Genomic DNA, 24,388 nt, shown 5'->3' on the forward strand with positions numbered 1-24,388 from the left:
ATTACAGCGGCGGCAGCAGCGGGAGGGATACCTCCATTCCCCCCCTGCGCCGCTAGGGCATTACAGTGAGAGTCAAGATTATGGTCTTCCGAGAAGTGACACCAACTACCGTATTTACGCATGTATAGGCCGTGTGCGTGTATAGACCGCAGCACAATTTTCAGACAGAAATTATAGAAAAAATAATTTTCTTGGAATATTATTTCAGGAGTAGAACACCCTGTATTACTAATTATGAATATAATTTTTTTTTAAATGAAGTGTGATTTCGAATATTTCGAATATAAGCCGCACCCCAGTTTTCCTCTTGAATTTTTGGCAAAAAATATGCGGCCTATAAATGCGTAAATACGGTAATTTGATTGGCAGGTACCAACATTTCAGATGAGCCCACAGCCTGAATCTTCAGTGCAGAAGTTTGATGCAGCAGGTAAATCTGTAATATTGGTACATCTACCTACTGAAATATACAGCACCACATCCCGAAAGGTCACAATCATGATGAGCTTTATATTTTCTTAAAGAGTGCGTCAGTGTGTTATATACGCAACATTTGAATGATGATGCAGGTAGGAATGAAGATGAAAATAAAACAGACTTGGAAGAATTAATCCATACTTACTTTCGGAGACATTCATTATCCTAAGTTTAGTGGATTCCTCCCCAACAGCAAGAATACTACCGCCAACGTCTGTACTCAGCAGCTTTCCATCTATACTGCTGTTGCTCAAACTTGCTTCTGACACACCATTTGGGTCTTGCGCAACCTCCTCCACAGCCGATGGTTCAATATTAACAAACCTATCAAACAACATATAAATTTGTAAGGTGTAAGCTCAGGGAAACAGAAAATAAATGTTTGCTTCAGATTATAGTGTTCTGGACTGTGCTACCATGTAGTTTGGATCAGAAACAATGACATCTGGAGGCATCTGCTGTCTTCATCTTTAAACATAGTCATGCAGACAGAAGGAGCAGGATCCTTTCAGATGCCTGTCTCCATTAACAAAACTACACGGTGTCATATCCCAGAGGACTGCAACCCAAATATTCAACTCTGTCGGAATCTCACATTCCATTCCACTTCACTTTTTGGTTGTAGAACTTGAAGGAAAGAGACCAGCTGGATGATGAAGGCATAGATAGGAGAATATTAAAATGGGCCTTACAGAACTTGAGTATGAGTATGAGGGGTGAGCTATGAAACTGGCCCTCAAACTGCGACCTTCAATGGTCTACTGTGCTTCCCCTTTAGATTAACCCTTTATTAATCCTACACTTTGAACGAAATGTAGGACTTTGTTTACAGGGGCATCATAAAAGTCACTTGGTTCCATGAAGAATTGACCCAGGTGGCGATATCTTAAATAAGCCTCAGCCTCACAATCACATAAGATGTGTGTGGCTGATTCATCTTCTTGTGGGCACCTCTTACAAGTTGGGTCCTCTGTCAGTCCCAGTTTGGAAAGGTGTCCTTTTAGTGGCAGTGTCCAGTTAGTAATCCTACCACCCATCTGAGTTGATATCTGTTTAATTTCAACAGGTCCCTTGATCTTTTGGCAGAGGGTCCTGATATAAATCCTTTTGCCTATTTGAGTCCAGTTATGGAATCCCACTGTTTTTTGTGATATCTGTTAGTCCAGTCCCTGATCGCTTTCTTGGCAAATCCAATTGAGATGCCGCAAGCTGGTTCGGGTCCTGTGAACAGCTGTTCAGATCCTGTTCTTGCCAGCTGATCTGCCATTTCATTCCCAGCAATAGCCTCATGACCTGGCACCAACATAAGCTGAACTCTGTTATGTCTGGCCAGCTGTATGAGGGATTGGTGGCAGTTCCAAACCAATTTTGAAGTGATATGGTGTGTACCACATGCTTTAATTGCAGATTGACTGCCTGATAGGATATAGATGTTCCTATTTCTATAGTTCGTATCTAAATTCTCAAGTGTGCATGCCTTAATGGCATACACCTCTGCCTGCAATACTGTTGTGTACTGACCAAGGCTGAAGGTATGCTTCAGCCTCGTTCCATCACAATACACCCCAGCTCCAGTGCCTTTGTCTTGGAACCATCTGTATACCAGATTAGTCCCCCCTTTCCATTGGGATGAAACCCCTCTTTCCATTCACTTCTACCAGGAAATCTGATCGTGAAGGGTCTATCATAGACATGTTTCAGTAGCATTTTATCAGATCCCATCCATAGGATGGGTATGCAATGAATTCACTTGGCTTAGAACAGAGACCAGGGGTGGGTTTTTGCAAACACAGTAATGAACTTTTGAGTTTTGTGCAATGTATGTCATAACCCAGAAGCCAAAAATATAAATGATCTCATGGATTGATGAGAAATTGAAATAGATAAGGATACATGGCCTAAGGGCCAAAAGTCACCATTAGTATCAGACATTATAAATATTAGTGTATGTAAAAATCAGTAATGCTTCTTGAACAAATTACAAAGAAGTGACATAACATGTACTGAAAAATGGGTGTGCCAAGGTCATGTAAAATTATATATATTTCTTTTTAAAAAACCATATAAGAAACCATATCTTACCCATCTCTTGCAAGAATTCCTAATACACTACTCAGATCACCAACATTTTCATGCCTAAGCTTCTCTTCTTTGGCATATGACTTTTCAATATTGTAGTCATCAGCACCATTACGAAGTATTTCAACACGTAAAATTCCCTGTCTAGGCCAGTCATCTTTTATATGTTCTAGACAATTTGTAGGCGAGCGTGAAAATACTACATGTATGTATGCCAGCACGAAAAAGGCAGCGATAGCCTGTAATGACATAAAAAAAATAATCAAATTCATTCTATGATGGCTACTCAATCATCATGACAAGGAACGTAATAGATCCAACATCAGAGGACGCGGAAGAACAACAAGACCTTCAAAAGTGAAAGTGCAGTCAATGTGATGAGCTGAAGTTTAATTCATGAACTTTTTAACCAAGTGGTAATAATATAACTAGTTACAGTGAACTAAATTTTAAATTTTAAATTTTAACTTTTAACATTTGTATTTTTAACTTATATTTTATAAGAAGAACTTGACACATATTATTGAGCGTGGACCTGAACAGGATACAGGATCAAAATAAGTGGAAAAACGAATGTGATTGTGTGTGATTGTGCAACTGTGTTCGTACACCTGAGGATGACCTCTTGAGGTCAAAACATGTAGTGTGACAGTAAATAAAAAACGTGTTGTGTGGTCGGTAAAATTAACTCTAATATTGATAGAACTTAACTCTTTCAATCCCAGTGGTTAGCATCTCTATCACCCACTTTAGATGCTAAAATTTTGCATTCTGCCCAAAAAGTGTATTTGTGTGTTCCATATGGTTCTCACGACAAAAAATTAATGATTCCCTAATCAGCATTAGCCAGCTGGGCTTTGTAGCTGTGATGTAATGTGTTTCCTGTGAGACATGAACTGAATTTGTATATGTTATTCAGAAGGAATTCAGTCTTTAAAAATTTTAAAATATATCTGTGGAAAGTGTTAAAACATGTCAATCATTGTGTTACATACATGACATTTCTTACCTTTAATAACACTATAAATTCAAGGAACCTTCTCACAGGTCTTGGGAAAGTGCGCGCATATGCTAAGGCCGCTTTGAAGAACAAAGCATGGAAAAGCCTGTCTCTAACATTGATGAGGGGATTCTGATTGTTGTTATTCCGAGTACGATTATTGTTGTTGGTATTGTTGTTGCCTGCTCCTCCACCAATGTTATCTCCAACAGGGAGAGGACCATTCCCAGCGTTACCACCACCGCCCTCTCCAATTGCTCCTGCTGCCACTGGTTCAGCAGCCATTCCTCTTCCTGCCCCACCTTCTGGCCTATCATCATTTTCTCGTGGCATTATCTTGCAGCAGAGTCCCAAGCTTCAGCCTGTGCTTACTGATCTCCACCCAAGTTTGAACGGAAACACAATTAACAGTAAGATGAGCCACACAAGACCAATTGGTAATGCTTCCAAACAGCTCCACTGATGGGTCATTTCTTCTAATCAGCCTTCTGGAAAGACATTACACATTACTTAGGATTAAGCAGTATTAATTACTATATGAAAGTACAAAATTGTCATCCAGTTTGTTAATGGTTAAACAGTCTTACAGCACAAAACGTTTTGATCTTAACTAGCCATCTTCAGGAGCAACCAGTAACAAAGGATAATTTACATACAAGATTCTAAAATATCCGAGTGATTTAAATTAAATATAATTATAAACCCTTCAAACAGTCCAAAGTAACATTAACCTGTAGTATGAGAAGGACAGCAGTAAATAATTTTATGTTGCCATGCCAATGTAATGCCAAAGGCTGTGTTATGTAAGGCATAATAATAATCATCTTTAAAATGCTAATTTGACAGTCCTGATGATGATGACATAATCAAGCTATTATCCTGGCATTTGCCTTGAGAGACTGAGGCAAACTATGAAAAATTTCAGGTAGGAATTCCAGCTTTTGGCTGAGATGTGAACAGAGCAAACCCCCAAATGGGAGTCAAGAACATTACAACTACAGCAACCCATTCAGTTTTATGTAATGAAAGAAGAATAATTAAACAAGTTCATGACCCAACAAACGTCTCTCACAAACAAGAAATAATACAGGGACTATACAGAGAAAATCTAAACATTTGTATATAAAAGTGGAGTTGGACAGTCTATAACCAAGGGTCTCATATCTCCTGACAAGCCAAACAAACTCTGTGGCCAGTACTCTGCAACTGAACTATACCAACCAAGCGACCCCTGCTTGTCGGTGAAGTTTGTGACAACTTTAGAGGATAGAGGGTGTCGCGTGGTCGGTGCAACAAATCCCCGCAGCCCTTAATTTCGGTTTTCTAGACGGAACAACTATTTCCTTGAAAAAGCTCCTAAATTATCCTCACGAGGCTGGGTGGACTCCGTTCCAGACCCACTACTTCCCAGAAAATCTGGTAGCGCCGGGAATCGAACCCGGACTTCTGGATCTGTAGTCAGAAATTCTGACAACTAGATCACAGGGGTGGTACTCCTGTACATATACTTTCCAAATTCATTATTCACTTATCATCCTACCATGTAACCCTACATGGTATAAGCTATTGACAGTACCGCTAAATAAACCATAAATAAATAAATATATAAAATAAAAAGGAAATTCTAAGGCTAGAAACAATCAGTTCCCATATATGCCTATGGTTAGGACACATTTCATGCATAAAATATCAATAAAAAGTGCCTCCTCTTTGTTGGTTCCTTCTTTGCCTTCAGGGGTAAGTAAAGCTTTCACCACCCAGGGTATACTTCAAGACTAAATCAACAGAAATTCTGGTGAAAGGTGTGCTTGCCATGGAGAATCACTGACCTAGAACATGACTAGAGAGTAACATCTTTCACTTTTTAAGGGAGTGGTCTATTTACACATTTTTATGTGCCAAAATGATGCCCCGCACTACCAAGTATATTATTCTGTGTTTTCTCATAGCAGAGATACAGGATACACAAAATGGGAGAAAAAGTGTGCTTAGATAATGTTCACACGTTTTCCAAATGTTTTCCTTGCCATTTTGCACACCTCACTGGCCTTGATGTTCATCTCTTGCATATATTAATTTATTGCTTCAAAGCTAAACAAAATGGACGAAATAAAATTATTTGTCCTCATATTTTGCTGAATATTCATCATATCAAAATGTTTCAGATACGAGTTGCAGATCTTAATAAAGAGAACTATATTTTATGTCATGTACAAATTTCATATTGGACAAACTATTTTTGATGAAAAGTCTAATGTTAAACTGATGTATCGAACGCCAAAATTAAATACACCAGGCACCTTCCTCAGATAGTGACCATCAACACAAAACTTAACATAAATCCCTTCAGAGTTTCGGAGAAGAAAGGGTAGAATTATTAATAAATAATGTATTGGAAAGGTTGTGGGAGGAAGTAGTCATGGCCTAATTTAAGGCATTATTCTGGCATTGCCTAGTGGGACTGAGAAAAACTGTACAAAACGTCAGTTAAGATAGCCATTGTCCCAGCTGAGATTCAAACCAAGCACAAAGCACTACCACTTGAGCCAACTTGTTCAGTCAAATGGATGAACATGATTATGTTACAATAATTTCAATGAACCAGATAGAAGGTCATGTGAGTGCAAGTGTCTCCAATGTCGTATTTATCAAAATGTCTTCTCTCCAATTCACTGTCATATAACCTTAGCAGTTGACATATCATCAATAAATAACCCATGAACTGACCCGAAAGGACGCTAAGCACATGTTACATTCGCCATTACTGAAAAATACTTTACAGGACTTGCAATACATTCATTGCAAGCAGATGTACAGCTCACCCCAATGGATAAGGGAAACAAAAAACACATGCAGAATGTTAGTGAAGAAATTACTCTACTGCTTACAATTTCAAGGTGGGGATTGATATCAATTAAGTTTACTAACTGATTGATATTAATGTAAATTATTTAACTGCAACCAGTAGCATAAAAGGAATAGAAGGAGACATGGGAAGACCTAGGAGGAGGTGGAAAGACAGCTGAAATCGAACAGACCTGAAGACCTAGGCTTTGAAGTTCCTTCTTCCTGTTCTTATTTCTACTGCTGTCATTATCATTATTAATGATGCTGCTTCAATAGTTTAGATTACATAGCATAAAATTACATGGAAACATAATATTTTATGGTATTATTAAAAATATATTTGGGGTAAACCAGTCATGGTACCCGTGTGACTGTTGGGTCATTTGACGGGAATATTACATGCACAGAAGTCATAAAGAAGAAAGGAAATGATCAGATAATGCCTTATAACAAGATGGCCATGGCTTATTTAAAAGCACTATCCCAACATGTGCCGGTCACGGTAGCCAAGCGGTCTAAGGCATGCACTGTCTTCGCTCGCTCAGATGCCAAGATCGTGGGTTCGAATCCCACTCAGGGCATTGATGTTTGTGTGCGTTTTTCTGTGTCTGTGTACAGGTAGAGGCCTTGCGACAAGCTGATCACCTGCCCAAGGAGTCCTACCGTATGTCTAAGATCTAGTAAACTGAAGTGAAACGGAGAGTTTCATGGAGGTAGGCCTAGGCCCAAATGAGAGCTGTAGCGCCAATGAAAAAAAAATCCCAACATGTACCTATACAATATTACAAAAAGCATGAAAAAGTTCAGTAAGGTTAGCTGGTAGTCAGGCTGACACTGAAATGGAATACTTGGCAACCAAGGTTATGTTTATATATGGCTCATTTAACGTTATCAGCATCTCATACTATACAGGCTCAAATGGTAGGGTGGCAGATTAATACTTAATTGAAAAGGATGTGGAGTGAGGTGATTATGACCTAATTAGATGTATTATCCCACCATTTGGTTGGAAGTACTGAGGGAAACCATGACAAACGCCAGAATAGTTGGTGTCCTAGCTGACAATCAAACATAGCACCTCCCAAATACAAGTCAGAAGTTTTACTGATTGAGCCAACTTGCTCAGTGTCACAAATCAAAGTCCAGAGAATTGAATTGTGCACCACTCAACAAAGTGATAGTTATAAAAATATTTAGAAAACTACAGTGATGACAATGACTCATTAGAACTGACATTACACAAACTATAATGCTGGGACTTTATGTTAGTAATGTTGACATGGGAGAGAGTTCTGTACACATTCATTCACACACGGTGAATCATAAAAATCAAACATGACCTTGGTGTTCCAAATATCCTATCTCAAACAAGTTCGTGTTAATTGCAATGAGTATCAATTAACTATGATTCTACAAGGCACATGCTGCAAACATTCTGTAGGTATAAACAATTCTGGACAGAAAACCAGAAAGTCTACAGGCCAAAGACACGTGTCACAAAGAAAAAGGTTTTCCTTATTCTGTGTGAGTCCACATAATTCATACCATGATTTTCTGAAAGATACAATGATCTTCTCTTTGCTTGGTAAACTTTCTTTATTTTGTACGTAAAGACAGCCTTCTGATACCATTGTTACTGTACATCAGTCCTTCCTCCCTTAATAACTGCTTACTAGAGAAGCTTTACCAAGCTGTATCTACCATCATTAATTCTGGTGTAGTGGTCATACAAATTTCTCAGGTAGAAATGACTTTTATTTTAGTTCCTGGACTGGGGTAGGACTCAGTCCCTTGGCACAGAGAAACATATTCTAGTTTTGTGGTCAATACTCTGATTAAATGATTCAAATGTGAAATAATTCTCCTTTTTATAATCAGAGATTATAAGCAGGGATTTCTCAGTTGATACAGCAACTAGATTACAGAAAGGATGACTGAGGAATCATAACTCAATTCCCAGCAAAGGGCAAGAGATTTTTTGGCACAACATCCACATCAGCTCTGAGGCCCACACAACTTCCTATCCGGTGGGCACTGAGGGGCTCTTCCCTCCGCGGTTAAGCTGCCAATGCATCATACTGAACACTCACATCCATCTAGTCCTCATGTTAACAATATATGCAGCTATACCTTCACTCCCCCATACATTTCCATAGCCTGATGCTGCATTAAGCACAAAGACATGTTTTATTGTGTCTAAAAAAATCTCTTAGGGTATGCCACCTGCAGATAGTGAAGTACATGTTAAGTCAACATTAGACAGTTACTACATTCTCTTCTTAACACATGATAAGAATAAAATGGAACTATTGTACCTGCCCCTGATGACAGACAAGTATACAGTATTGGTGGAATGATGACTGGCAATATACAACCAGAAACCTGACCCAATGCTACTTCAGCCACATGAACTACCGTGGAACTAAACCATGCCTCTGCAATGAGAAGCCAACAACTAATCGCCTGACCTATGGTATCCCGCTTCTTATGAGTCCCTGTACTTCTGTGTGATAAGCATGTCCATGAAAACACTTGCTGATTTTATTAATTTCTTTCTTTTGTTGTCACTGCTAAATGAGAAATGGTAATATGATAATCACATAATATTTATTTATTTAATTACTTATTTATTTATCTATCTATCAATATGAAAGCAATATTAAAGGCACCACTGCAGCTAACCATGTGACTCTTGTGCAGAGATCATAAACCATATAAAGCAAAAACGTGAAGCCATTCCTGTCAACAGGCCATGGAGGTCCATATGGTTGTGAAAAGTCGAGATTCACCCATTTTCAAGAGTCGGTTCACAGATGGCGGTGAGGTTGTCAGCATTACGTGCCAGCCACCCTTTACCCCCCAGGATGATTTCTGGTACTCATTTCCGTTAGAGAGTGAGTCGACCCCAGGGCCAAAGGGCAGCTGGAAGGGTTATCTTAATTGATAAATTCAATAACCTCATCGGGAATCTAATCCATGACCTTCCTGCTTGCAGCATAGTACCTTCACCAACTACACTACCACGTAGCCCCTCATAAACCATATAATACAAATTTTACATGAAGCTCTTACAATTTTTAATTCATATTGCAATTTCATCTTTATAATTATGTCTGAGACAAACTTAAAAACAAGTAATTAATTATGACTGGCATTTCCTTATAGTAAATATGTCTTACTCAGACACAAATGCACAGAAAAATCACAAATAGCAAATCGTTACTTTTTCTGTTTCCTTTAATTATCATTGCAAATAAAAGAAGAAAACTGTGTGAAAACTTTATCTCTTCAATGTCTTATAAACAAACACAGCTGCAAAACACTCCATCATGTCACTGAACTGCAGTACAACGTCCATGAACTCAGAAAAATATTGATTCAAGGTATTAACCTCTAATATGATGCTTCTAAAACTTCTTTGGGGATACATCATACCTTAAATTGGTGACCTTACTGAAGGAAGTCCTGTGTGGTCAACACAATCTCAGCGCTCACAAGAGCCCTCCACTGGTCCCTATCCTCAGCCAGATGAATCCAATCCATACCATCCCATCCTATCTCTCTTAGATCCATTTTAATATTGTCCACCCACCTACGCCTTGGTCTTCCCAGTGGTCTATTTCCATCTTGCTTTCCCAACAATATCTTATATGCATTCCTCTTCTCCCCCATTCGTGCTACCCGCCCACCTCATCCTCCTTGACTTGATCATTCTAATTATACTTGGCAAAGAGTACAAGTTATGAAACTCCTCATTATGCAGTTTTCTCCAACCTCTTGTCACTTCATCTCTCTTCGGTCCAAATATTCTCCTCAACACCCTGTTCTCAAATACCCTCAGTCTATGTTCCTCCCTTAATGTCAGAGATCAAGTTCCACACTCATACAGAACCACAGGCAAAATTACAATTTTGTATATTCTAATTTTTATGTTATTAGGCAGCAGACGAGAAGATAAAAGGTTCTGGACTGAACGGTAGCAAGCATTACCCGAATTCAATCTCCTCTTAATTTCGTCCTAAATCAGGTTTTGATTTGTTATAGTCATTTCCAAATATTTGAACTGTGCCATATTTTCAAAACATCCATTACACTATCTTTCATGTCATGATTTTGCCCTGCATCTGGTGATGAGAGAGCAACATATACTTAGCTTTCTGTGTTTACTTCTAGACCAACCTCCTTACTAGCGTCAATTAAACTCTTGAGTGTTTTTCTTTATGGTTTCTTTATTATTACCCAGTAGAGTCACATCAACAGCACAGACCAACAGCTGATGTGTCCCACTTACTTTCAGTCCCGCCTGGTTTTCCTGGACCTTATTAATGGCATAAGACCTGGTACTTTTTTGATGGTGGCTTAACATGTACCTCAGTTTCCCGTAGATCGAATGATAAGTAAGGATCAGTGTTCTCTCTACTCCTGCTTTATTAAGACTCAGAAATTTGACACAGAAGTATGCCTTATATACACATAAACTTATAACCATAGTAACACATAACAATATAAAGATACTGTTGTGACACACGTAACTGTAGTTAACATAACAATAAACTTCACTTAGGTAACAAGAAATAACCTAGTTCTTAAATTGTTTACTACGATGTTGCCAACTCATAAATGTTTTATAAAAACAAAGTTGTCCTTGTACACAACGTGTATAAGGAGTGGAGGTATAGCACCATGTATTCTTAACCTCAGGATTAGAGGGAGGTGAGCGTTCAGGATCATGCACTGGCTGCCTTACCCTTGGGAAATACATCGCAGTGACCACTGGATAGCAAGTTGGGTGGACCCCAGAGCTGGTTTGGATGTTGTGGAGAAAATCTCCTGCCCTTGCTAAGAATTGAACCATGATTCCTTGGTCACCAAGCCAGTAGATCCTATACTGACTGGGCTGTCCCAGTGAATATTGAAATGCTTATTACATTTTATATTATTATGATATACAAAATGTATTTCACTGTTTTAATATTAGGCATCAAACTATTATATGCTATAAATTTACAGAATATTTACAGCAGCAAACAAATTGTACACATTATAAAGGACTCCAAATATGCAATTACTGATAAGAATATGACCTTATCTGCTATAAGACTAGATGAGCTGATCAATATGGGCATTCTAAAGTAATCACACAACTACAAATACATAAAACGAATATTAGTGTAAACAATAATTGTGAAGATGTAAGTTCCATATGTCAGTACTTCCAGAAACTAGACAGCCAAATACCAAGAGATAATTTTATCTGGACATTTCAAATTTAAATGACATTATTCCAATTAAATATGATATGTATATACTTAAAACTGACATATTCCTTTGCTTCACAAAGGATCCACTAAGTTATCAGTAAGTAGAACACTAACATACCATGTTTGTAGTACAAGTAACAAGATGAGTGGTCCTGACTTCAGTGATGCTTTTCTTCGTAAATGCCGAGAAATAATACGTTACTAAGAACAAAATATACTTCCACGAAGTTCATTTCTGTAATTATAAATTTGCAAGAAAAAAAAAATGTTATTATATAGTCATTAGTCATTCACGTACTATACTTTCTTTGAACTGAATATGTTAGAACACATTTCAAATCGCACAGCACAGAAGTGATAGAATTTGAACAATTTCAAATCACTTTCTCTGAAAACACACTGTCAGCTAACAAATTACCTACCGTACAAAAATTCATTACTCATAGGCTTAACTTCTCCTGAACCACCAACTCAACTAGAATGTCACAACGTGAGGCTCTTCGCGATAACACCCATTTAGTTAAATTCTAAATCATGGCAATAGCTATAACCTACATATATCATCAAAATACTGAAACAGTCCGTATTTTTAAGATTAATTATTCACCACCAAACTGAAAAATCTAATTAATGAACTCATTATCGGTAAAACAGTCGTCTGTTATGGGATTATCCGTGATCACTGCCTTCTTGATTTCTTGATCACATCCAGTTACGTATCTACTGCAGCAGAATGGTGGTCCAAAACGGAAGTCACATTGAAGACCGATTTACTTCTCTACAGATGGTAGCTGGATTCGACATCTATGAGCAAAGGATGAAAGTAATGGTAACTGGTTCCGAGGTTTCAGCAGACTATCGTGTGTGGAAGATTTGGTACTGTAAATGGGGCATTTATCTGCCACAATTTAAACCCACGTCTTTCGGACTGTGATCGGCCGTTTTTGTTGCTGCAATATCCTGATTAATGGCCGTATATCTTGGTCGGATTAAAGGATTCGGGATGTTGTGCTCTAAAATAATACACTCCAATATTTTTGCTTGCCATTTTTCTTACATTTTATTTACAATGAATTTTTAATTTAATTTCTTAGGATAAACAAAACATTTTCTGACGGAAATAATATTTAAAAATGTGTAAGTTTATATGATAATTGTGTCTGAAAGACAGCATAAATATACATTTATAATCATAAATTTAATAAAGAGGTGGAATTACAGCCGACAGAAAGTTGATCTAGAAACCAAATGTAATACAAATAATCTTCACGGTTCAATGATTGACTATGGAATAATTAAGAAAAACCTACTCCAGCACTGCTTTGTTCACCTCAGACCCCCCAGTGATTGTTCTGGGTTTGAACTCTTGAGGAATTCAGATCTGATTACATGATTTATATTAGATCAGAGGTGCCAATACATGATACAATTTTCATATACAACATGACACCAGTTCAACATCAGGCACTGCAAGTCATATTTGTACAAAAGGCGGAACTGCAAGACATAATTTACAATAAATCATATAGCCATGTTTATTAACATTCACATAAACTGATTTCTTTCATTCATACCAACACAAGGCCCTGTATTTATAACGAGTTAAAGAAGTTCTATACAATACACAAAAATTTATATATATATTGGTAATAGTCAGCAAATTACAATTTTCCTATATATTTTAACCTCACAGCGAAAGCCAAGATCAACCATACTGACAGTAAAATGGGTGCATACATTGCCAATGTCAATTAAATGGATTGTCTGTATTTTTCATATCATTCTTGTTACAATCAGAGTAAAAGAAATCAATGTTAAATACATTTTCCTTCCTCATGGTATGCAATGGGACATCACGAAACATCTTTTATGGAAATTAATACTAAAAATGTTATCATAATGTGAGGGAATCGGTGAAATTAAGGAAATAAACTGTTACATTTTCTTGTCATAAATTAAAAATTATATCCCCCCACCACTGTCACAAGAATCAGCATCCTCAATTTTCTCAGTCAGTACAGTGACTATGCTATAGGCTGGTTGGCCAAGGAATAGGGGTTAGATTCCAGGCATGGGAATGGGGTTTTCCTCTTCTCCGCAACATCCAGACTGGCTCTCAGGCACACCCAGCCTCCTATTTTAACGGATATTGGTGGTCCATTCTCTGGAGTAAGATGACTGCTCACTTCCATCTAGTTTAGAGGTTAAGAATGTGTGGACCTATACCTCCAGTCCCCCACACATTTTCATGGCATAGCGCTTAATTAAATAAGCACAGTGATAACTTTACCTTTACTTTGAAACATGAGTAATGTTCAACTTGATCTGTCTTCATCAGAACAAAGTTAGGCTGAATTTATTTATATTGTATATTCAACAAAATCTACCTCCATTTAATGTGAGGCAAATCTTGAGTGAAGGAAATTCATCCCTGAGATACTTGGGGTTCAACCACACAAGGTCAATTCTGAGAACGAGAAACTCTTAAATTACGGAACACTAACTGGGTGTTCCACACGTTACAGAGCCAAGTTCCAAGAATAAATTTAATGTGCCAGCCATTTAAGAGCCTTAAGCACAGGGAATAAAGAAAGACTATTTTAATTTCCTTTCTTTAAATGAAACATGTCTTTAATTTCCTTTCTTTAACTGGCACATGATAACAGATCACTTATTACATTTTCAATACATTTAAACCACCAACTTCAGTCCATAGGTGAGTTTCCTAATACAGAACCTGAAAGAACTAACACGGTTATGAATCCATACCTCATAAAGACTGCAATCAGGACTTTCCCAATACAAAGCAGAAGTGCTAACTAATTAACTGTGATGTTTCATTACGTCTTGCAGATTCTGAGAACTGGGATATGAAAAATACAAAGGCGACTCAGTAAACAAGTCACAAATGTAAGCAAAACAACTCTCATGGATGTAATAGGTTTTCCATGTGTATCACTAAGTAGCAACACAGTCCAGCTTTATTACAGTCTAGGAAGCTGAAGCACATGCACACGTGCCTCGTTTCAGTAGTCAAAATGGCGACCATGCTTGAGAAGTGTACTACCGAACAGCAGCGTTCTCCTGTGCATTTCTTGTGAGCAAAAGGGCTCACTGCAAAGGATATTTATAAAGAAATGTTTCCTGTTTACAGTGGGAAGTTTTTGTCATGTAAAGCGGTTCACAATTGGGTCAAGAAGTTATCTCAAGGATGTTCGAAAGTTGCAAATGATGCTCAACCAGGCCGCCCTGTTCATTGCAACATAAGCCATTGTGCAGTAGGTGGAAGAATTAATTCAAGCTGACAGCAGGATAATGACAGACAGTGTAGCAACTACTTTAGGGTCTTCCCACAGTTTGGCATACAGCATAATGCATGATTATTTGAAATATTGGGAAGTGTGTGCATGGTAGGTGCCCTGAGAACTGAAGGATCGAGAATAAATTGATCAAATAGGTCTGTCCTTGCAACATCTCTCATGGTATGCAGATGAAGGAGAAAACATGCTTAAGAGGACTGTTATTGGGGACAAATCATGGGTGCATCACTACCAACCCAAATCAAGGAGTGCTTCAATGCAATGAAAACATCCCAGTTCACCTTCAACCAGAAGTTTAATGTTATGCCATCAGCTGCGAAGGTTATGCTTATCGTATTTTGGGATACTGTTAGACCATTTTCAGAAGCATGGTAAAAATGTGAATTCTGTACTATACTGTGAAGTGCTGTTGGAGCTTCGGAATACAATTCGTGGAAATCATCCAGGCCAACTGGCATGAGAATGTGAAACCCCATACAGCCCGAGCAACCCAGGAGAGAATTCAAGAACTACTGTGAGAACTTTCTGAACATCCACCTTACAGCCTGGACTTGGCCCCTAGTGACCTCCATCTGTTTGTTCTGCTAAAAAACCACCTTGGTGACAAATGTTTCACTGATGACAAAGAGGTGGAAAGAGAAGTGAGGAAATGGCTGAGACAACAGCCAAAGGCTTGTATTCTGTCGGTTTTGATGCAAGGGTAAAGCGATGGGACAAGTATATCAATGTTGGCAGAGGCCATGTTGAGAAATAAATGTTTTTTCCAGGTTCAAATATCACATGTTTTGTGTTTATTTCCATTTGTGACTTATTTACTGACTCTCCTTGTAATGTACTTTATATAAGTTCCCACAAACTGACATGTGGTGAGACACAGAAGGTGCAGAGAAGAGGAGAACTGATTCTCACTGAAGCAAGACTGCTGCAGCACATCACAATGTTATCTTTCCCATGTGAACAGAAAAAAATTGTCACACAAAGTACATTGTTTGTGTTATCTTTGGTCATTACATGAAATAAATGTGAATATTTTATACACTTTGGTTTTTTTATTTAAGAAATAAATATGATGAAGCAGACCATCAATATTTGTTGCAAGAAAACAGAGGATTTCTTATTAGTTACTTGTAAAAAGCCTGTATATCATGGATTTTGAGGCATGCAGAGAGACCACAATGAACATGATGTTGCATTATGCAACTAATTTGACTTAATTTACTACAGCTATAAAGATGTAGATACCTTACATCCTACTGGCTAGAAAAAATGAAATCTGACACCCAGGAGACAGAACTGAACTAAGCTTATTTGCTTCCCTCCTGGAAACCAGAGCAAGACCATACCCCATTACTGTGCAATATATATGTGGGAGCTCCATGCATTCTTAACTGCTACATGGGATAAGAGGGAAGTTATTATCATCATGCCCTAGCCAGCTCAAAGTTCCTGAAGTACCTGCTGGATGGGGAACAGAATAAGTTTGGATATGGTACCAATGAGAAAATTTCCACTCCATACCAGAAACCATACCCCACCCATATAATCTGCAGCCAATTATAATAATAACCGAACTATGCTGACCCATCAGGCCAGCAAAAATTAACACTCAATGGTTGAAGCAATTAAAGAATTACTGCAGAAATTGATTAATTTTCATAATTACAAGATGGAACAAGGAGGTACCTACATTATTAACATTTTTTTATCTATGATATTATAGCAAGTACATTGCCCTGAGGACGAACTAAAACATGTCTTACTGGGGCACCACCCCTGCTCACTTCACTTTCCAATTCCAATGTGAGACTTTAACCCCCAACCACCCCACTGTATAGGTCTGTCCTCTCCTTCATTTCAGGGGAACTACCATGTGCAGTACTCTGCTAGCGCACTCTATCTACATAATCCCAAACAGCATCATTATGAAGTTTTGAGGTTTTCACGGCGATGACTATGAAGAGAGTCGTCTTCTGGGATCTGGCGCCAGATCCCAGAAGACGATTTTCTTCAGCATCATTATGACTTCACTGAACAGATGTATTATGTACTGTATCAGCATCCAATTAAGATGAATTTCTGTTGAATCACTATATTTTTCTAAATGAACTTGTGATCAATCTTTGCCATGTTTATTCTTGAAGCCAAATACATCTCAATAAACTATGAAAATAAATACTTAGAACTCCAGAATTTACTAAGGAAAAAAGGAATGCTATAGCACATTGAATACAGCTACACAGGCTGCACAAGTATCATGATCTCTGGTTTCAAATACATAGTCTGCTGTCCCCTCCCCACCTCTTCTGTAATAGAGGGATCCAATGAGAATACAAGGATTGTTGCTGGAGCCAAGCGAAGATCTGCGAGGTTCTTGTCAGCATCTTCATCAGACAAGCGGTGACCTGTTGGAGTCGTGAGTATGAATGGCAACTCTTCACTAAGCAGGTTTTCTCTCACAAACTTATTGACTGCATCAAGTTTCTCATAGACAGAGAATGTGCCCTGAAATGTAATACAAGATGACAGCATTAGTGCCTAAACAATTCAGTTCTGACCTTGAAATTTCAAAAGGAATAATAAGGATACAAATAAATAACATAATTAAGTTATGCTGTATTGCTGCAATTGAAACAAAATGACAATAAATAGCATATACATGGCACATTACACACCAAAATTGCTAAAATGCAACTATAAGTTTCACCATGTCCATCTGTCTGTCCATATCTAATAAATTGAGAAATGATAAATTTATTTTTGTAGAATCTGACACTAGAACAGTTTCACTGATACGTCAATATTTTCCAGTTCTGGTTAAAACTGCATAACAATAAGACGCAAGACATGGAAATCTATATGCATTTGTGTGCAACTTGGGAGTAACTCACTAACATTTATCTGTTTACTATTCTTATTCAAGACAATATAGAAGTAGATAAATATTCACAATAATGACATATCATGAAACTGCTAACAGAATTCTCACTTCTTAAATTCATCCAGAGCCCTCTCCAGCGATCACATAAACTCTCAGTAAATTCTAAAGGGTTCTGACGATGGTGTATAACACTCACAATTACTGGGATTTTGGACTTTGTCTGTGGTCCAATATTCTAGAAACTAGAAAACACATTTCAGAAACTGGATCTGTTTCCATCCTCAGTCGAAGGATGGGAGACATCTACTCTGTTGCGTCCCTCAGAAAGAGCTAACCTCACCGGACCTGGGGATGGACACACATCCAGTTTCCAAAATGCTGAGTTTTCTATTTTCTAGAATGCCGTATGATGGATAAAGTTCAAAAACTCAGTAATTGTCAGACAAATACTCTCATTACCATCCAAGCTGTTTCAATGGCACTTCTAGGAAAGTCCATTCTTCATGATGTCAGCACTCCTTCGCAATGCACTGCTATCACTGATTTAGAATTTGCCATGTCTGTATCCATCACTTAATGCTAACTTCAAAAACTAGGCTTGTCAAGAACAATAAAAAGTGTATAATTGGAGACAATGTGAATACCAAAACTCTTCCAGAAAATGTACATCAGACAAGAAAGAAAGGCAGATTCTGAAGTTTCCAGAACAGTAGCTATGAAGAATATTGTCTCATGAGATACAATACTGTCAAGTCCAGTGAATGCCGACTTGCATTTCGGGAGGAACATGTCACCTCCATCTTCAAGGCTAAAGAGTAAGCCAGCTACCTGCTTGACTTACTCTTCGACCCTGAATATGGAGGCAGTATGTTCCTCTGGAATGTTGCTTGACTTTCACCAGACTGTACAGTGTTATATTCCAGAAGATTAAACTCTTAAAAAAAGTTGCTGAGCACTAAATGTATGTCCTGCTCCAGAGGGAATGTCCCAAACAAACCATACGAATCACAAAACTCCCATTACACAATACCGCCAATCTTCTACTTACTTAATCTCTCCCAGACTTTTATACACAGTTCACATAAGAAACAGAGTATTCTCAAAGGAAAAGCATTACCTGCAGAAGAATGCCATCTGGGAGCCGAATTCTGATAACAGCATATCTGTATTTACGCATCTCGCGTTGCTCCTCCTTCTCTCTCATGGCTTTTGTCCTTAGCATCAGACTTCTCTCAATTACCTCGGCTCTGGAGTCACACAAAAAGGACACTCTTATTCAGACATTCATAAAATAAAATGTTAATGGTAGGAGAGAACCTTCCTACCTTTGCGGTTCTCCCATTAGGCACACAGAGCACATGAAATTGAGTTTTGCATAATGCCAAATTTAAAAAGCTTGTAGTTTATTTCCTTCTTAATAAATGTCAATAATTTATGGCTGTATACATTTCCAACATTTCTGACACCATGACAAATAGAAAATATTACTTCAGTATAGGTTAAACAAAAGACATAGAATACTATGATGTCTAGGGCAGCAGGTTTCTCTAAACAAAGGAGTGTGTTTTGCAAGGGATCAATCCCCAGATATTTCCAGACTTGGATAAAATTTTCTGGGATATGACACCATGTACTTACAATGTGGCACAAGTAAGTGTGCTAATAAGCACAATAAGCACTACAATTAGAGGCTCCACAAATCTCTCTACTGACCTCATCTGCTGTTCTCTCTTCAACTCATCTGCTGTGATGTTGAAGAACACAGGAGGAAGATCAGTTCGCTTTGCTGCTTGCGAGGGCAACAGAACCTGAAGGTTACGGTCAAGCTCTAGAGAAATGGGTTCTGCGCTTTGTAGTGCATCATACAATATCTGAAAAATGAAAACGTATTTGGGTTATCACTTATAGATTGTTACCAACATTTCAAAGGAAGTTCTGCGCCCAATCATCATTTCAGAAAACAAGAAGAGAACACTCACTTGTAATGTTTCATTGTTATCCAGATTATCTTCTGAAAACACCCAGAAGTCTTCCTCTCCATCTTGAAATGGTATCCTCATGACTTTAAACCCGGCGGCTATGAGGAAGTCCTGTGTACCCTCCAGGGGAGCAACCCTGTCTTGATATATTCTGTTTGACATGCGAATCTTCCGGAACTTCTCTTCTGCTGGGTTCTGGATTATGTTCTGTATGTACTTGCATAGTGTGTCCACACACTGTGCAACCTGAAACACATATCTACACATAACACTGAAACATATGTGGAAATCCAAAATGAAAAAAGCGATTTTCTTTCAAAACTTCTGTAAATGATGTGGGAAAAAATGTTCATACAACTAGTGTGCTCTAAGGGGATAAAGACATAACATTTTGCAATAATTCTTAATCTCCTGCATCTTAAATCCCACCAGCCTTTTGTCAACAAAGAGTATAAAGAGTACAAACTATGATGCTTAGTGCAAGTAAACAGAGGTTATGTAACATCAAAATATACAACCCAGATATTTTCAGCACAGACAGAATTACTTCACAGTACAGAATGCCCATATAGTCAGAGCGATGAAGCTGGTATAATTTCTAAACAGAAAAATTATCCTACAAAAATTTTATCTTAACTCACAGTACATATGCAATAAACCAAGAAATGAAACAGAAGTGTACCTTTTCTCTATTCTTATTACATGTGTGGATAATCAGACATGCTGTAAGTCCACGCTCCTCTTCCAGCTGATCATAAAGGAACTCTTTAATCTTCATATTCCATTCTTCTTTGGTCAATATATCTGGACCTGTACACCAAAATAAATACTAAATTATACACATAAAGTTTAAAGGGGATTTCATCAGTCAGAATATATTCTGCTTAAATTCTTTCCCTCTTCATGAGCTATTTTATAATCCTGTCAGTATCTACACTATGTAGTATCAAATGTTAGGCTGACCAATGAATGAAGACTTTGAAAGGAAGTGGCAATGGCCTAATCAAAATATTATCCCAACATTCGACTAAAGGGACTGAGGAGAACAACAAAAACCTCAGTCAAGACTCAACTGTTACTTTGAGAATGTACAGCAGACACTACAACTAGCGAACACCTCCAATTTTCCGTGTTTCACAGCAAAACCCCCTACCTGGAGAGACTGTACCAATAAAGGTGGCCGTCATTCAAAACACCCTTAAACATTCACACGTTATACACAGATCAACCAAAGACATCATGATATCACTAGCTGAAACTGTGAGCTTTTCAGAACACACAGCAAACTGGGATCAGATAAATGTAAGCTCTCAGAATAAATACAGCTTTATAACTTATATTCTACTGCAATACTGCACTATGGCCCCAGGGTCAACATAGCCACTAATAGAAATGAGTACCAGTAACCTTCGAGGGGGAGTAAAGGGCTGCCAGCACATAATGCTGACAACCTCACTGCCATCTGTGATCCAACTGACTAGAAAATGTGTAACCCTCAACGCCTCACAACTCTATGGGCCCCAAGAGACTGTTACAGAGAGAGCTTTACCTTTTTACTGCAACATCCGCTATAAATTTCAACCATTTGAGGTACCACTTACGCATTGTCTTCTGCAACTTGGAAAATGTAATTATGATACACAGATCCATCACACAGGACCAAATTCTTAAATATCAAAGATTTGCCAGAACTGTCCCAAGTCTGAAATCTTTCTCAGAATTCACATGTTCTATGGTACTTCTATTTATTCCATGAGAAAAGCAGCTCTTACTCCTTGGATGCTTCTTTAACTGGCACACTGCCTATCCACTCAGTAACATTTAAATTCAATCAATCATTCATTCATTCATTTTTATTTTTTCCTATAGATCAAATACATTGATATAGGGCATGTCCATCCATATTATTATCGAAATACATTAATATAGCTTATTCTATACATCCTGCCTGTGGTTCTGTATGGGTGTGAAACTTGGTCTCTGACATAAGGGAGGAACAAAGACTGAGGGTGTTTGAGAACAGGGTGTTGAGGAGAATATTTGGACCGAAGAGGGATGAAGTGACAGGAGGTTGGAGAAATCTGCATAATGAGGAGCTTCATAATTTGTACTCTTCTCCAAGTATAATTAGAATTTTTTTTATCAAGGATGATGAGGTGGGCAGGTCATGTAGCATGAATGGGGAAGACGAGGAATGCGTATAGGATGTTGATGGGAAAGCCAGAAGGAAAGAGACCACAGGGAAGACCAAGGCGTAGGTGGGTGGACAATATTAGAATGGATCTTAGAGATATAGGATGGAATGGTATGGATTGGATAGATGTGGCTCAGGATAGGGACCAGTGGAGGGCTCTCGTGAACACGGTAATGAACCTTCGGGTTCCATAAAATGCTGGGAAATTCTTGAGTAGCTGCAGAATTGGCAGCTCCTCCAGAAGGGCTCAGCTCCATGAGCAAGTAAGTAAGTATTCTATACATCCTCTTATAAGTAGCCCGTGTTGTTACAGTATGCTTACAGAAAACATCTTACTTGTACATCTTCTTTTGCCTATATTGATTAAAAATAGCAATGGTTAAAGACAACAGAAAAGCAGGCAACTGTGATGTCAGTGACTAAAATAATGCGTAAAGTTAAAACTGACATGAAGACATGGTACAGTTATATGAACAAAGTGGACAACCATGTATCATAAAAGGCCTTGGCTGACAATGGTTTGTATTAGTGTCACAAGGAGTGACAATTCATCAAAATAAAATACAGTAAGCTGCACAGAGTAAGAGAGAATGGTTTGTTTTTGGACTAGTAACAGTGAATAAAACCAATTTTAGAGCAGGTCAGGAGTGTCAAGAATGTTAAAACAGTTTATGTTTGGCCTGTCAATAATACACACAATTCCTATCCCTCAAGAGGCATTAACAGTCACCATAATGTTAAGTTCTCCCATACTAATTACACACACACTTATTTTCAAATACAAAAACTAACCAATCATTGGACATCTGAAGAAGACTCCTGTGACAGCTAAATAGGGTGAAGATGACTCGTCCTGCTGTCCTGGCTGAGCATCTGCAAGTGAAGCCTCCTTTTCTGCTAAAGCTGCTGCTTTCTTTTCAGCTTCAAGTTCCCTTCGCACCTGGGCCTGAATAGCCGCAAGAGAACTGTTGAACAGAAGAGTGCACAAGTATGAGAACGAAATTCAGATATTCAAACAGTTTGTTATTAGAAATTGAGACTATACATGGGCTGACCACTTTACATCTTGGAAAGAGTACACCCCCAGTAAGGACCAGATAGGAAGCTGGTTGGACCCCAAAATCATTCATACTGAATATTGTGAAGACTGGAAAAATCTCTATTCACCCTTCTGGGAATCCAGTTTAAATTTCTTAGTTTTCCATACCATAGGCTATTTGCTCTATTGACTGCATGTAAAAAGTGTAAAACATAAAAACAATACTTACGTATTAAATCCTGCATGGTCCTGCTTTTGCCCGTCTAGTCGTGCAAGAGCAGCTGCAGCTGCTTGTCTGGACTCTGTAGATGGAGCCGAACGTGGAGCAACAGTGTAGGAACTACGAGAATCAGTCCTATTCTGAGAAGTATTCTCACCAGTCAATCTGTGACCTGGACCTGCTAACTTAAACCTCGCATCCACCTTCTTTTTCTGGAAAAACTTCTTTATTTTATCAGCCATACTGCTGTTATATCTTCTTAGGCAATAATATCACTTAAACTCTTGGTGAATGTTCTTTGGGAAGCTTCAACGATGACACGCTCCTTTTTAAATCTTCAATAGTCTTTGATGTTACTGAAGAAGTGAAATAATTTACTGTGAGCATTCCATTATAGAGAATCACATATTAGAATATCAAATAATATCAAATGACATGTCCTACATCAGTGTAATTTGATCTATAGGATTAGTAAGCATGAATGAATGAATGAATGAAAAATATCTCCATGACTGCACAGTTCAGGCAAGGAACTTACCCGGTCTCATAAACTTCTCTGATATCCTTTTGCCATATATTTTCCAAGACATATAAATTAAGCATATATTTGCACATAAGATAAACAAGAATCCTTTCAATAGTTTAATCTGAAATTCATCAAAAGCTAACCAATTAATAACACTGGCATAGCAATCGCCTATGAAATAGGCAGACCACGAATCAACTGCGATATTTGAAGTCAGGCCCAACACACCAAGCACCCAATTTGATAATTCATACACATAATACCACATTAAATCAATGATCGATGAATTAAGTGACGCATTTTCTGCTGTCGGTGTCATCACCTGAAGATAACACTTCCTTCCTCTGCACAACTTTACTTAACACGACACCACCAGACATTTGTTACCACACTGACCAATGTCGCCACAACTGAAAATATAAACTTCCCGAAGATGGACGAAATTAATTTAATGAACCCATAATTTCACACCTTGAATCTATTTCTTATTCGGTTTTATTCAACTATCTGATCACAGAACAGCCTACAATAACATGTTAATACAGACACCATAAATTCGAGTTGCTGA

General features: G+C 38.1%; 2 protein-coding genes across 4 annotated transcripts in view; both read right to left on the bottom strand.

Moving 5' to 3' along the window:
• LOC111866765 (membralin) overlaps positions 1-12,375 on the bottom strand; it is a 150,666-nt gene extending 138,291 nt beyond the window's left edge. For 2 of the 3 annotated variants that reach the window (XM_023856010.2, XM_023856008.2), the window contains exons 1-5: positions 12,087-12,375; positions 11,783-11,899; positions 3,566-4,044; positions 2,560-2,795; positions 623-801 (exon numbers count right to left, since the gene is read on the bottom strand). In XM_023856010.2, coding sequence (XP_023711778.1) covers positions 623-801; positions 2,560-2,795; positions 3,566-3,889 — 739 coding nt within the window. In that variant the 5' untranslated portion in view covers positions 3,890-4,044; positions 11,783-11,899; positions 12,087-12,375. Of the gene's footprint in view, positions 1-622; positions 802-2,559; positions 2,796-3,565; positions 4,045-11,782 lie in introns of all 3 variants that reach the window. The other variant, XM_023856009.2, reaches the window with a different exon arrangement.
• Positions 12,376-14,648: 2,273 nt separating this feature from the next.
• On the bottom strand, positions 14,649-24,388 carry LOC111866764 (UBX domain-containing protein 6). The gene is made up of 8 exons (XM_023856007.2): positions 23,833-24,388; positions 23,304-23,650; positions 22,828-23,000; positions 20,524-20,651; positions 19,842-20,087; positions 19,576-19,733; positions 18,980-19,109; positions 14,649-17,486 (listed from the first exon to the last, which is right to left on the bottom strand). The coding sequence occupies exons 2-8, from the start codon at positions 23,534-23,536 to the stop codon at positions 17,217-17,219; spliced, it is 1,338 nt and encodes a 445-aa protein (XP_023711775.1). The 5' UTR covers positions 23,537-23,650; positions 23,833-24,388; the 3' UTR covers positions 14,649-17,216.

Source organism: Cryptotermes secundus, unplaced genomic scaffold (genome assembly GCF_002891405.2).
Source record: "Cryptotermes secundus unplaced genomic scaffold, Csec_1.0 scaffold367, whole genome shotgun sequence".
NCBI classification, from domain to species: domain Eukaryota; kingdom Metazoa; phylum Arthropoda; class Insecta; order Blattodea; family Kalotermitidae; genus Cryptotermes; species Cryptotermes secundus.